At 36.0% G+C, this 14,714-nt stretch overlaps 1 protein-coding gene across 6 annotated transcripts in view; it reads left to right on the top strand.

Moving 5' to 3' along the window:
• Positions 1 to 14,714, top strand: part of CGNL1 (cingulin like 1) — a 62,980-nt gene that overhangs the window by 21,945 nt on the left and 26,321 nt on the right. For all 6 annotated transcript variants that reach the window (XM_054836436.1, XM_054836434.1, XM_054836433.1 and 3 more), the window contains exons 7-8: positions 146 to 281; positions 2,274 to 2,486. In XM_054836436.1, coding sequence (XP_054692411.1) covers positions 146 to 281; positions 2,274 to 2,486 — 349 coding nt within the window. The remainder of the gene's footprint in view (positions 1 to 145; positions 282 to 2,273; positions 2,487 to 14,714) is intronic.

Genomic DNA, 14,714 nt, shown 5'->3' with positions numbered 1-14,714 from the left:
CCTCTGACATTTCATTTTTCTGCCTCATTATAGCCCATTCCCTTGTGGAGAACATGGGAATAGATACTTGTATCTTTATAGTACTTGAAAGAACAAATTAGTATTTGTACAAATGAAAAAATCCTGTCTGATTTTTCCTGATCAGGCTTTTTCAAGTGAAGATGGAGCAGGAACAACACCAGACTGAGATCAGAGATCTTCAAGACCAGCTCTCTGAGATGCACGATGAACTGGATAACGCAAAGCATACTGATGAAGGGGAGAAAGAGGTTCTGATTGAGGTTAGTTATAAAGTACCAGAAGAAGGTTAGAAAAAAATTGTCAGAAGAATTGCATAAAAAGTGGGAACTAAGATACAGGTAGAAGAAATACATGCCTTAGCTTTTCCCATTCTGTCAATCAAAACAATATACTATTATTAGGTGACCTAAGAAAGCATGTTATAACAACTACATTAACACTAAAATGAAAACAAAGTATAAGTACCATTGTTTTATAGAACAGGAGAACAAATATACATACAACATAATGGGTGGGGGACAGCTAAGTTATCCAGATAATGATCTCAGTCAGTTTTAACAATTAGATAGGATTTGCGTCAGAACAGGGAAGATCAGTTTAAAGAATGTATATATATTAACAAGGCTAGATGAGATTCAGCTAAGTAAGTTAAAAGAACTCACCAAAGCAGTCTCTAAATTGTTGACTCTCTATTGATGGGTCCAGGGAGAGAAGAGAAGGGATTGAGTCTGAAGAGGAACAAAAGAGTTCTGGGTTTTCTGTCACCTTGGGATGAGAGAGGAATTGGCTGTAGCCCTGGTTATAGTAATATCCTGATGATGAAATAGAGAACACTGCTTATTAAATTTGTTTATAAGGGTGTGTAAGAGTATCAATGCATAATGGTTCAAGAGGAAGATTAGAATTCAGAATTATCTTAATACTTCGTAGAACCAAAACAATTAACTTCTCTTAATACAAGTGCAAAGAACTAGCTTACGAAGTGGAACCTAAATGTTAAAATGCAAAATAGGGAGCAAAAGCATAGACAGTAGATCTCAGGAATATTAAAGATATTTGTATGCAAGACATGCTGAGTAGAACTACCTTGGTTTTTGTAGGTGAGATTTGATTACTCTCTTAAATTACCGTCTTAAATCCCAGGTACTGCAGTTGAAAGTTGTACATAAGTAGGGGACTATGTGGAATGATGGTGATAGTACTGAAAAAACATTACCTCTGAAAAAGGACTTTAATCTGAATGGAGGCGTGAGGGAAGAGTCAAAAGCACATTTTATATAATGTTGCTAGAAAGGAGATAGTGGTCAATTTTTCTATGTTGTGTGGGGATAGAGTAAGAAATGAGAGACTTAGCTGCAGACATTTAAAGTAGATGTTGGAAGTCATTTTCTATTGATACGGATAATTAAACAATGGAACATGGCTATCTGGGATGGTAGTAGAATCCCTTTCGTTGTAGGCTTTTAAGGACAGAATATATGTGTGTCAGGAATAGTTTAGATATACTGATCCTGCTTCAGTGCAGGGGAAGTTTACATTCTTTTTGAAAGTGCAATTATTCACAGCTTGAGAAATACTGAATTAGGTAATTCTTGAATCTATATGGTTTTGATTGTTGCTGTTATTTTATTCTGTTTGTATACATGCATGTGTGTATTTATTCTTCAGATTCACTGACTACCCACTTCCTTCCTAGCAATTTGGAAAGGGGAAATGACTTCTAGGGTGAACATGGTGGGAGGAGGAAGGGTGTAAAGGCATGGACTCAGCTGGGAAGCACTTGTTTTGTCTTCAGCACTTGCAGAAGCAACTTTATTCTTTCCGGCAGAAAAGACAACAAGGAATTATCATTGAGTTCGCTTCTCTTGCAGTGTGGGTAAAAAAAAGGTTTTTGTTCTTATCTACCTCTTTGTCACAGAAGGTAAGACTGAGAGAGTTGTTAAATTGCAACCTTAGTTTGACTCCTGCTTGTTTTACAGACTGCATAACATACACCATTAAAATCTCTTCATAGTTTTGCAGCATCATATGTTGACCCATTATATAAAACATCAGCTATGTGTTATACTTCTAATAATCTTAGGGTTTAGTAAATTTTTAGCTTACTATAAAAGCTGCAAAAAATACATCAGTCATACAAAACAAAATTGGACTTGAGGAGCTTATACTTAGATGCTTTCCTTCTCTGAAACACAAACGGAACGTCCATTGGAACTATTTGTCATGCAATTGGGTTTAATTTTGTTCTTTAGGAGCTGATGCAAATGAAGCTGGATCTGCAAGAAGTATTAATAGCAAAAGATCAACAAGAAGAGATTTTGAGAAAGAGAGAGAGAGAGCTTACAGCTTTAAAAGGAGCACTGAAAGAAGAAGTATCTAGCCATGACATGGAGATGGATAAACTTAAAGAGCAACACAATAGAGAATTGCTCAGTCTACAGCAGAACCTGGAGAAAGCAACAGAGGTGAAATAAGTGATTACAATTAATCTCTACAGGGAAAAATACCTCTCACAGATGTTGTATACTAGATGCTTTCAGATACTACTATTTTCTTGCAAAATAAATAGGTAAAGATTCAGGCTAGGATATTATTAGCTGCTGAGGATAAGTTTTATTTCATACACTAATACAATGTTTTGATTGTCACAACTGAAGTTGTGGTCCTTTCTTCAAGCAGTTATTTACTACGTTTGCTTCATTGCAAACTTTGTGAGAGAGTAGGTGAGAGTACAGTACAGAGGACCTTTTGCTTGTCTTGTGTTAAATGGAATCACTGAAACCTTGAGAATAGCCTGAAGAGTGCCAGTGTGCTTTGCCAGTGATGCTGTTGAAATTACAGTTGTGGAGCTTCTAGCAGTTCTCTGCAGTTCTCTGCAGCCCGCTGTTCCTGCCTTCAGCTCTTTGTGTCACATCCTGTTCCCTGGTTACATTCTCCCACCTTGTCCCTTCAGCTACTTACTACTAGGGGTTTTTTGTTTTATTTTGTGTCCTTTTCCTTTATTGAGTTTATTTTGTTTTCTGAATAGTCAGAGTGCCAGCACAAGGGAAACAGCAGGGATCGAGTGTCTGGAAGCAGTCAGGAGGAAAATAGAACTGAAGGAATTGCCTCTTCTAGCATCAGCAGGAAGTCTTCGTGAGAGGGAGAATAGGAACAGTTTTCAGATGTGCACATCTGTTACGGTTTTCCAAAAGTTGTCCTTTGTGAAGTTATCTTTGCAGAGACAGCAGCTAGGAATTTATTGAAAGGTTTGGGTTTTTTTAAAAAGGATCTCATAAAATTTTGAGCATTATTTTTACAATGACAGGTATTTGTGTCTTTTCCGCATCCCCTTCCCTCATTTTATTTCTGTCAAATATTTGAGAAAATTTCTACAGGCAAATTGTGCTTGACCAACTGTAAGTCAAAATTGTAGACCCAGTTTTATGCTTACAAATGTCCATGCTAATTTATATGTTTTATCCACACCTCCTTGGTGTTAGATGAGTTGCAGTTATCCTACTGGTCATGGCCAAAAACATAATGGAGAACTGAATTAAAATTAAGCTTGAAACTTGGAAGAAGTTTCCAAAGATTTATGTCCTTTATGAGTAAAATACAAGTACATATGCAAGACGCTGGGTAGACATTGTATGACTGAATTCTGATAAAGAGTATTCTTTTAAAGGATTGTTTTTAAATGTGCAGTTTTCTTCAGTGGTTAGAAGAGTTTATATACATGGGTTTACTTATGCAGCCTAGGACTTCTACTTGAGATTGTTTGGCTTTGCTTAAATATGTTGTTTCTATTTGTTTACATCATCATGAAGATATTTGACTCATCTGAGCTGCTTGAACTGAATTCTTTTTTTTTTTTGAGAGAAAAGTAGAACATTTAAATTATTATTTTTTATTATACAGTAATTGTAGTGACAGCTTAACCTCAGTGAACCATCTTTCAAAGTTACTGCATGGTAATTTACTGTATTTCAATTATGGAACTGTAATTATGACTGACAAGAAATGAAAGAGTTGTCTGTTTGGCGTAACAATAACACAGTCTGGGAAATGTCTCTGTGACTGGGTTGCTGTGGCTTAGAGATAGACTATGTCATGCAAGTAAATAAATGCTATTTATAACTATCTAATAGCAAATTTCATAAGATGCTCAAAAGTGAAACTTAATTAATGTTGCTGTAAGCATCAGTTCTGCTCTTCCGATTTTACTTCAAGTGATTTTTGTTGTTTTTAAGTAAAACTTTTATCATGCTTAATTGGAAGGTGGTTTGGTTTTTTTTAAAATCTCACTAGTATTAGTACCCTTAATGATTTTTTTGAAGCCAGCATTATCTCTATGCCTGCTGGCCAAGATTAGTTGTTGAGTTTGATATATCCTCTATCAGGAAAGAATAACCAGTCTCTGCAGGGAGTTAGATGAGTAGTGATCTGCTGTGATCTTACATATGATGTTAATTATTTGTTTTATTATTAATGTGGAATACCCAGCAGTGTGTGTGAAAAACATGTTTTATACAGTTGAAGCTGCTTGATCTGCTAAATATTTTTTTTTATATTATTGCAAGCTACAAAGATTTATATTGGCTGGTGGGATACAAGAAATTTACATCAAAGATTAGTGGAAAGGGCTGTTCTGTTATATTTAATGAGGAAAACAGGTATGTAAATCCTGTAATAGTGGTTTATCATACAGAAAATATGGATGCTGATGTTTGATAGATCAGGGTATATTGGAGTCTGTGTGTACAAGGTTGTTAGTTCTTATGTTGCTTCTATATCATCCAAATTGGCACACTGAATAAAAGTGTTTTGTGGTATGTGTTAGGCCAAAAAGGAAGTTTTTGCAGGGAGAAAGGAAGTAATTTTTGTGCCAGTGTTAAAGCAACAGAATTTTTCATCTGCTGGAGACATCAGCTAGGTTGGCAAGTAATTTACAGTGCATTTAGTCTGTGTGATTAGAATGCCACATAGATCTGTTTTGAAATCATGTTTTGAAACATACTCAAGGTTATCTGATAGGGGAAAAGAGCAGGGTTATTTGTCATGTGAGATTCTGTTCTTATGCTCACTGATGTGGTGGTAGGTTGGGGTTCTTTTGTTTTAACAGAGATTGTTATATAAAGCCACAGATATTAAGATACTAATTTTCTTTGCTACAATTTACCTTTTTAACTCACTTTTATGTCTTTTGCTTGTGGTAGTCTTGAGCTGGCTGTGATTGTTCTTAACTCTGCTGCTTGTTTATTAAAGACTGAGACCAGACTATTTCCATTTAACAATAGTAAAAGTTTTACTGTCTCATAACATACCTCTGTGGGGTAATAATTGCCTTTGATTTAATAATAAATTAAAAAAACAATGTTTTTCTAATTAAAAATGGATTTCTCCATAACTGCAAATGATAGAGCAGAAATGAATATGAATCCCCTCCTGGTTTTAATGTAGTACAAAAATTTTTATTATTTAATCTGACGTTATAACACAACAGGCCAGAATTGTACTCCTTAACCATGAGCGCTCTGTCACTGTAAATGAAGTGCTGCTGTTTCAGTAAAATTTGGAAATAGCTTTTGGAATGTAATACTGTAGGTGAAAGGTGGTAGCAAATTGCAACTAGTACAAATTCCACTGAAATTTATTCAGTTCAGAAGTGCAGTTGCAAACTGCACAGCACTGTCAAATATATGTCTGTTTTGAGAAGCAGTCTGCACAAATTATATTGTTCAGAAAAAGCTGTAATCATCACATTATGAAGAGGCTTATCTAAGCCTGACCTTGACTGATTTATTCAGGGTTCATCGTACTTCTGACCTTGTTATCAAAATGATAAAACAGACACTCAGAGTTTAGAAGTAGACTCATTTTATCAACACATTTAAGAATGCAATGAAGCTCGTGGTCATGTGAGCTTTAACTGACATGTATGTGTTAAGACAGGTGATATGATTAAAGAGAAGAAGGAATTTTACCAGAGCAGGTGGTAGGAACAGCAAAAGACAGTGGTTACCTTCTGCACATGTTATGAACTAAAAGTGTACTCCTTTAAAATAAGAAAATAATATAAAAATTTGAGCATTGTAGATGAGAAGAAGCTTTGAGTTTTTCTGTTTTATTCCCCCCCACCTGTATGTAGTGATTGTGAATTTAGGTGCATCTAGCACAGAGTTGTAAAGAACTTTTGAAAGTGAATATTGTTTCTTTTTCTACCTAACCTGATAATATATGTCTTCCTCAAAGCTAATGAAAATCTCCCACATAGAGCAGAAGCTTAACAAAACCTAGCTTAAGCATTGTAAATGATACTGACATAAACTGTGTATGCCTTTCTTGTAGAAATGACTTGGCATACATAGTTTAAATGCAAAATGAAACATAACTAGATTTTGTGTACTCTGAGAACCTATTTTGGAATAATGCTGTACAAACACCAAACAGTGGTTACCCAAGTTACTCAGGGTAAAGTGAAGACAGAACTGGTGGTGGAACATTGCAAAGACGCTTTGGTAAATAAAGTGATAGATAAATATAATTTATATAATTATATATATGGGGAAAAAAAAGGATCCCAACTAACGTGCCACTCTAAGGTGAAATCTTGGGGTTATAATAAATAGCTCTATAAAAACATCACCTTGATAGCAGTAAAAGAAACAAATTATATGATAGGAATTACTTGGGCATAAGAACATCGTTATGCCCTTGTATACATACATCCATAACTCATCCGAATCTGCATCCTGAATACTGTGTCTGTGTCTAGTCTGTTCACCTCAAACAAGATACATAACAATTGGAAAAGATTTAAAAAGGTGAACCAGGATTTCAAATGCCACTGGTGGGTTTTTTCTTTCCTCTGCTTGCCTGAGGCGGCCTTTGCCATGTTGAAATAACACTTTTTGTTTCAATGGTAGAAGCTGATTGGTAAACTGTATACAGAGTCAAAGAATAGTGGAGTGAGTGGTCCAAGTCAACGTTTCCTCTTTCATGACCTGCCCCCACCCCACCCCACCCCACCCCTTTCTGCTCTCCTTTACCAGTCCTCTAAAAGCCTGGTATGTTTTTGATTGATTTCCAGTGTGGTCCTACGAACACAGATGGAATGGGGCAAAGAGAGGGAGGGTGCACAGACAGAAGCGTGATGGTAGAAGGGAAGGCTGCAGGCACTCCTTAAATAGGCATCATTATTGGAAACACATATTTTAGAACTGTATACAGAAAATCTGGGAGACAGATTTGATTTGTTTTGCTGTAAGTGTCTGTTCTGTGCATGGAAAGGAAGTTGTTTGGTAATAGCATCATGCATGGTTTTAGGCACCCATTAAATGAAACACCAAACAAATTAAGGAATATTAGCTGTGGTGTCAACAAGAATAATAATTGTGCCTCTAAAGTGCACTGAAGATGTAACTTGGTGACTTTGTCTTTGGTGCTAAAGCAAGCTTTTTGAGTTCCAACTCCTCTGGTCTTTCATTTCCATGCAATTTACTCCTCCATTTATTTAGTGGGGACATTGTTTGGATGCTGACGATACCATGAAACTACAACTGAATGGTTTTTATACTGTATGTAGAGTCAAGAAAGCCTCTGAGCAAAACTGTCCTGCAACATTCTATTTGAGTTGGATTGGACCACGTCCAAACAAGACCAAAAACCCCACCAAAACCAAACCAACAACTGTTTTATATGTAATAGTCATTTCACCATGGTGAACCTTATTCAGCCAGGACTATTTCATTTAGTTTGGGCTGGGAAGGGGGATTGTTCATTTGTGGGTTGTTTTTGTTTCTGAAAGTTAGCAAGAGCCTGTGCAGTCAGATACATCTTTAATACCATCAGGAGGATCTCTAATCCTTACCAGCAGAAGACAGTATATGTGTGTTCAGGTGGTTTGTCCTGTGAAAGTGTATATTTGTTTGTGTATGTGTGTGAAATGTTTGACTCTAAGCCCATTCAGTAGGGTACAATGTGAACACAGAACCAGTTAATATTTTACTCTAGTCTTTGCAACAACTTCTGACTTTGAAAGAACTGTTAGTATAACCTGGTCTGAGTATGTCATGATACATAGCTAGGAGGATAATATGACATTGATATAGCTACTGGTTGAGAGGTTAATACTTTCCTGGCTCTGGATTTTATAACTGTGTAAATGTTAGGTCATGCCTATATTGGGAAATTTTGTTTAATACGTTTTGTGTAAAATAAGGGATGCATTCTCAATTTTCAAATGTAGGCATTTAAATCTTTCATTAAATCTCATAAATGAAAACCTAAATAGTTTTGGACATGATATTAAGGATATGATACTGTTTAGATCAGTGAAAATGGCCTTGCAAGAAAACAAGTCTTCTCTATGCTGTCACAAGTGAATAATTTTTAACCAGTTAGTAGAATGGATCTAGCTGAAATGGAAGACAAGACAGTCTGATTTGCTTGTAGATTTGTGCACTTGCTTACTGAATAATCTCTTGAAGTACAGCTGAGGATTCAGATTGATTGCAGCATACCTCACTAAGAGATAAAAACACACTGACCCTTTTAATAGGTAACTAATGATAGTTACCTTCCAAAGGCATAGCCATGCGTTAAAGTAGGCTAGGCCTTATTTTGAGGTGATGGGAAGAATTAATATAATCAGTGTAAGGTAGAAAAGCAGTAAGTAAAGCCATTTAGGCCATTAGTCTCTTTTCCACAAGCTTGGGTTTGTTTGTTTGTTTGTTTTTGGGTTGGTAGCCTAAACGCTCCATTTTGCTTTCAAGGAGTTTTCACGTTCCTTTTTCAGAGGTATGATATTTTATTACCCATGCTACCCAATGTTGCTCTGTTATTCATCCCAGGGCTTCCAACTGCTTTAAGAAATAGTGTCTGAGGTTAGAAGAATTGCCTAAAGGTACACCATGGGGAAAGATACTGGAACTACAAACTGAGCTACAAACAGAAATAAAGACCTGTTATTTGCATTCATGAGCTTTAAAAACTAGATGACTATACCTGAATAATAGTGAATTCAGAAGCTGTCTTTACTGAAGAGCTAATAAGGATTACAATTAAAGGACTGTCCCTACGTTGAGAACTCAGTATGTTTGTCTTTTTTCCTTGGGTGTCGGTCTTTGGGTGTACGTTCGTTTTGGTTTTTTATTTCTTTGGAAATCACCTGCATGTTACCTAGGGAAATCAGTGTCTAGTTTTTTTTATTTAAACTTGATTTGTTTATATACAAAAAGGAGAGGATCATCCGGGGGAGCTGGGTAGAGCTGAATCCGTGAAGCCACATGAAATTTTTTACATGTAATTCAAGAAGTTAAAGAACTAGTCCAGCATCAACCTAAAAAGTTGGCCCATGAGACTTTAGAGTTGGTTTCAGCAGACAATATCTTCCTTGATACCTTAAGTCTTCCACACCAGAAACAGAATGAAGTGAGCAGCACACCATTCCTGGTTTTTTTCAGAAGGTTTTAGAAGATTATCGTGTTATTGACTTTGATTCCACAAGTATATGTAATATGGAAAGAATATTTGAAAGTCTGTTACTTCCATTTAAAATACTTCTATTTGTGTTTTAGCTCATTTTGAATGGAGATTTATTCTTTAGATTTGTACTTCAAGTATGGCAATTAAAGAACAAACACTTAATTGGTTGAATTCAGTTTTACTCAGTTGAACTTGATTCTGAAAGGAAATATAAAGGTTTTTAGAAAAATTGGCTGAGTTGTGCCTAATAAATGTTGAATCTAGCCAAACTTTAACAATCCTAATAAGCTGCGAATGAGATACTTAGCTTCCCCTCACTTTAGCTCTTCCTGTATTTTGTAAAAGGACTCTAAAGGTCCCGTACTGTGCAGTCACTGCCAAAGGGGAATTTCACTAGCTGAACCACTGAAGTCAGCCAAAACCATTTTTAATGATCAGTTATACAACCACTCTGATGTCTTTGCCAGTGTTGAGGGTGTGGTAAAAAAAGGTGTGGAGCCACAGAACATTTTCTGCATTCCTGTCCAAGAGGGTTTTTTCAGTATTCAGGTTGAAATAGAATATTTCATTTGATCTCAAGGACCCTGTTTGTGTGTTCTGTCCAGTTTCTTTGAGTTTACACAATAATGGGTGGTGGGAAGAATTTTGATGCTTTTTGTACTAACTGAGCTTCATCTCTGATTCTTTAAATCTGTTCACTGCTTGCACCAAAGTTGAGAGTAGAAGAGTATACGCTCGTTTTACCAAGATTTCTACAACAAAGGAGTTGGAACAATATTTATTGCTTTATTTAAACTTGGTCTTGACTAATTTTAATATATTTTAAAATATTTCTGGACACATATACAACTATATATGAGGACACAAACCCAAACTTCATTAGATTCATTTCTTGTTAGGCAAAACAACTGAAAGGTGCAGGATGAGAAGTGAGGGAATTGAAATTCCTTTATGGAGAGTAACTTCCTTAAACCTAAAGCTGAAAACTAAATGTCACATGCATATGAACTCCAGCAGCTGCAACTGCGTGGGCTCAGATAAGCAGACCTGTGCTAGGTAAAACTTTATAAATCAGGTGTATGTACCAGATCAAATAGTACACATATGTATGTGGGTGCATTCTCTCATTTTCTTCTCTGTTATGACTTAACAATAGCTTTGTACTCACTTAAACACAATGTTAGAATATTTCATTTATCAATGTTTTTCAGACTTTGGTCTGTTTCTGCACTCAGTACATACTATTAAAAGCTTCTTCTGAAGAAAGAATTATACTGATTATTTCACAAACTTTAATGCATTTTCTCAGTATAGCTGCAAGCTCGTGAGTAATGTTATTCCCCGTATTATGTATAGGAAAGTAAGAGGTAGGGAGATAACTGTGAAAAGTATCCATGAGTTGTTCATGTTCAAATTAAGGTGCTTAGGTTAAGATGTTAACCATTATATAGTCCCTGATATAGTCAGGGTACAATTGTTGCTGGTTTCAGTTGCAACTGTGCACTCCAGACTTTGGAAACCAAACCCTAGTGTCTCAAATCAAGCACCAAGGAAATTAAGGAGCCTGCAGTTACTGATTGCCTCTGGAAAGTTTTGGTTGAGTGACTTGCCTCAGGAGCTTTTTGGCAGAGACAAGAATAGTCCAGGTTCTCTAGGGCTGCATTTGGGTACCTTAGCTGTGAAAATATCCTTTCTCTTACTACCTTACTTATTTTTGCAGCACTCCTTTATTTCTGCACCAACAGGCTCTTTTACTGTAAACTCTTGACTTGTTCTCAAGCTGATCGACTAATCCTTTAAGCTTCAGAATTAAACTGTATGAGAACTATTAAAAAATGTTAGTGGTTATTGACCACCATAGATTTTATTTTCCTACACGTATGATCTTTTTTTGTGGTTGGAAAATGACTTTTTGCAGTGGACCTTTCTTTTAGGATTTGATAACTTGTTTTATTCATGGTGGTTTGAGTCCACTGCTGGGCTAATAAGTAAAGGTACTGCATGTACAGTATGGCACAATGACAATGTCAGAATGCAGAAGCTTATCTTCAAGCAGACACAGAGGACTTTGTATTGTAGGACCTCATCATTACAGCTATGTTTTCTTTCTTCTAGACAGGCTTTTTCTTTTTTCAGCTTTTTTCAGAAATTTGAAACCCATTTCCAGCTTCTTTTACCTAATCTCTGTACCTTAAGTCTGCTGATAAGGCTTGCTCAGTCTTAAATCATGAGTTTAAACATGATAAAATTGGAAAAAGCATAATAAAATATTTCATGTATTCAAAAATAATAAATGAGATGAAGGTATGAGTGTGTTTAAGAAGTCTGCAAGAATGTGGATATTAAGAGGAAGATGTTATTCCTTTAGAGATTGAAGAGATGGAAATCTGAATGTGAAACAAGCTAAACATGGGGAATAGAAGGCACTGAATGTCCTGGAAGACAGAGTGAGGACAGACAGATTGGAAGGAAAGACAAAGCAAATGCAGGCAAACGAACATAACAAGGAAAATGCTCTAGGGTTTATACCTTACATAAATTTAATTCCATAATACAATATAGTAAAAAGTTGCCTTACTAAAACATACTACCACAACTATTAGAATCATTCTATGATTCTAACTAGCAAGTGGGAGTAAAAAGAAATAAGCATGGTTTATGTATCATACAGAAGACACTGCAGTCTTGGAATTGAGATACATTAATTTTAAGGTGCAAAGAGCCCACTTCAATGCTTGATATGATTTCTCTGCCTGCTTCCCCCTCCCCATTTTGGGGGGGGGGGGAGGTGAGGTGGTGTTTTTTTTTGTTGTTGTTTGTTTTGGGGTTTGGGGCTCTTTTGTCTGGCAAATATGTCTGACTATACAGTATTTTGTTCCAGCTTTTGTTTTCAACAATCTTGTTTAACCGGTTTTATCTGTTAATGTGCTCTGTATGTGTTTATGTACACAATCTCATTTCAACTCTCTGAAGAGGCTGATCCACAATTCTGTGAACTAAAGAGCACGTTATATTAACATATTTGTTAATGTTTCATATTCAGCTTAAATCATTATTTTGTGACCTTTACCCAGTTCTGTTACCATGGGTTAAATTTATATAAACTTAGTTAAAATGATTGCCAAAACTTTACCAACATCCCCAAATATTAAATCTAGCGATGTATAGGATTTATGAATGGATACCAACAGGAGTCATTAATTGATGTAGTCCTTAAGGACCTTTTTTTAACTCACACTCTTTATGTACAGTGTCATTAGAAATAAATCATGTGTAGACTGAAGGATATGGATCCACAGTGCAATCTGTACATGTGAGTTCTCCCTGTCTGGCTTTTTTCCTCATTTGTACTTACTAGCCCTGTAGTATTCAGTTATCCTTCTGCTATCATCCTCATCACTCTAACCCACTCTAATTCAATGCTTTTGCAAACAGCTTTCAACTCCTTTTTTGAATGTGTGACCAGTCACTGAATTTTAAACAAAAGCTGTGCCTTCTTGCTCATGTAGACAGAATGAAAGAGAATAGGATTACCACTGGCTGTTAGCAAATACCATCTGTTGTACAGTTTAAACTGTCTATGCTGTTGCCACTTTCAGTTTTAGCCTATGAAGTGCAATAATTGGCATTAAAAATCTATCAACGTACATAGTAATTTCTCTGTAATTTCAGTGCAATTTCATATCTTCTACTGGCATGTTTTATTAGGGGAATTTTATGCAGAATATCAGAATATAGTGGGCCATCTCTAATGACAGAGTGGTAAATTTAACGTATGGTCTCCATGTGAGTAATAGTGCCTTCTAGTTGCTTGGGGCTAGTTGAGTACACTGCCTGTGTGATAGAGTTCCATACGCAAAGGATGCAACAATCTATTTCTACTTCAGCAGTGTCCATGTATGATTCGATAGCTGCTGGCCTGAAACTCACGTAACTGTGCAATATATGGATAGGGATCTTTCTCCACCAGGTTCTCGCCTAATAGTGTCGCTAAAAGTTCTGTCAGAACTGTATTTCAGTGCTTGTTTCCTCTGCATATCCTTTCTAATGATACCTAGGCTCTTTTCTATCATGTTCACCTGTCTTCCTAAGAGAAAACCTAGAGCAGAGGTAGGGAAGAGGCATGGAGTTTTTTGATACCCTAACTTTGTGGCAATATGCTACAGGGTATGGCATATATTGCCAAAAGCTATTATAATCCAGAAGGTTCATTTATGCCAGTGAAGAGCTCTGCATGCCATTCTCATTACACTGGATATAAATGAATATAGGCTTTTTTTTCTATCTAAATCCAGCTGTGTAATTTGACTCTTTTGGAGAAGTGATGCTATGTATGTATTTTCTACTCAAAGAATATGTAAATTGTATTTGTGTGGTTTGACTTTGTATAAATTTTACTATCAAATTGAAGATACTCGTGTATTGTTTTTTCTAATATCATCCTGCATGATATCCTGAAGGGGATCTCCATGCCTTATATGTGTAGTATACTTGTGTAAGGTAAACTGATAGCATAGATACTCCTGTGTTTCTTTTCAGTCTTATCTGAAACAAGTTAAAGATGTTGAAACAATATCGTACAGTGAAACGTGCACTGTGAAGAAAATTTCTCCTACTCTCCCCAGAAGATATGTACAAAAAATGCCCACTCTCCAACTACAATACAGTAAAGGTCCGCATATATACTAAGAGAATTTTCCTGCTATCTTGAAAAAGTGTGTGTGAGTGTATATATTTATTATTGGTATTTTTTAAGACATACCCCTTTCAGGTGAAAGGAATTTTGTACTTAAGATGCTAGGGAATTTGTTTGGGAACAGTTTGTTCATGTGAAGGTTGTAACCCTTGTAATGATGCCAAGGTCATTGGAGACCTGTGGAGATCTGCTGGTTAAGTGCTCGTCACTCAGACAGCTGGAACTCTAGGCAGGTTTTACTTATATACCCAATTTAATTCCAGTATTCTAAATTAGGTTAATAAAGATTATACTTGCAACTTGCCCTTTATACTTCTCTACCTTTTATAGGTAATCACCTAACATCTTGTTAACTTACTGAAATACATAGTGAAAAACGAGATAGAATACCAGTTTAGATTAATTTTAATGGCTGGAACAGTATCCTAAGATACATATAGCAAAAGGCAGACTGGAGCAGATCTCTAGATACGACTGCATCGGTGTAGGTTGAACTTAATTTTGAACCTGTTAGGTTAAATACATATAT

The sequence above is a fragment of the Grus americana genome, chromosome 10, assembly GCF_028858705.1.
Source record: "Grus americana isolate bGruAme1 chromosome 10, bGruAme1.mat, whole genome shotgun sequence".
Taxonomy (NCBI): domain Eukaryota; kingdom Metazoa; phylum Chordata; class Aves; order Gruiformes; family Gruidae; genus Grus; species Grus americana.
Note: the sequence above shows the minus strand (reverse complement) of the source record. Positions and strands in the feature narration are given on the sequence as shown.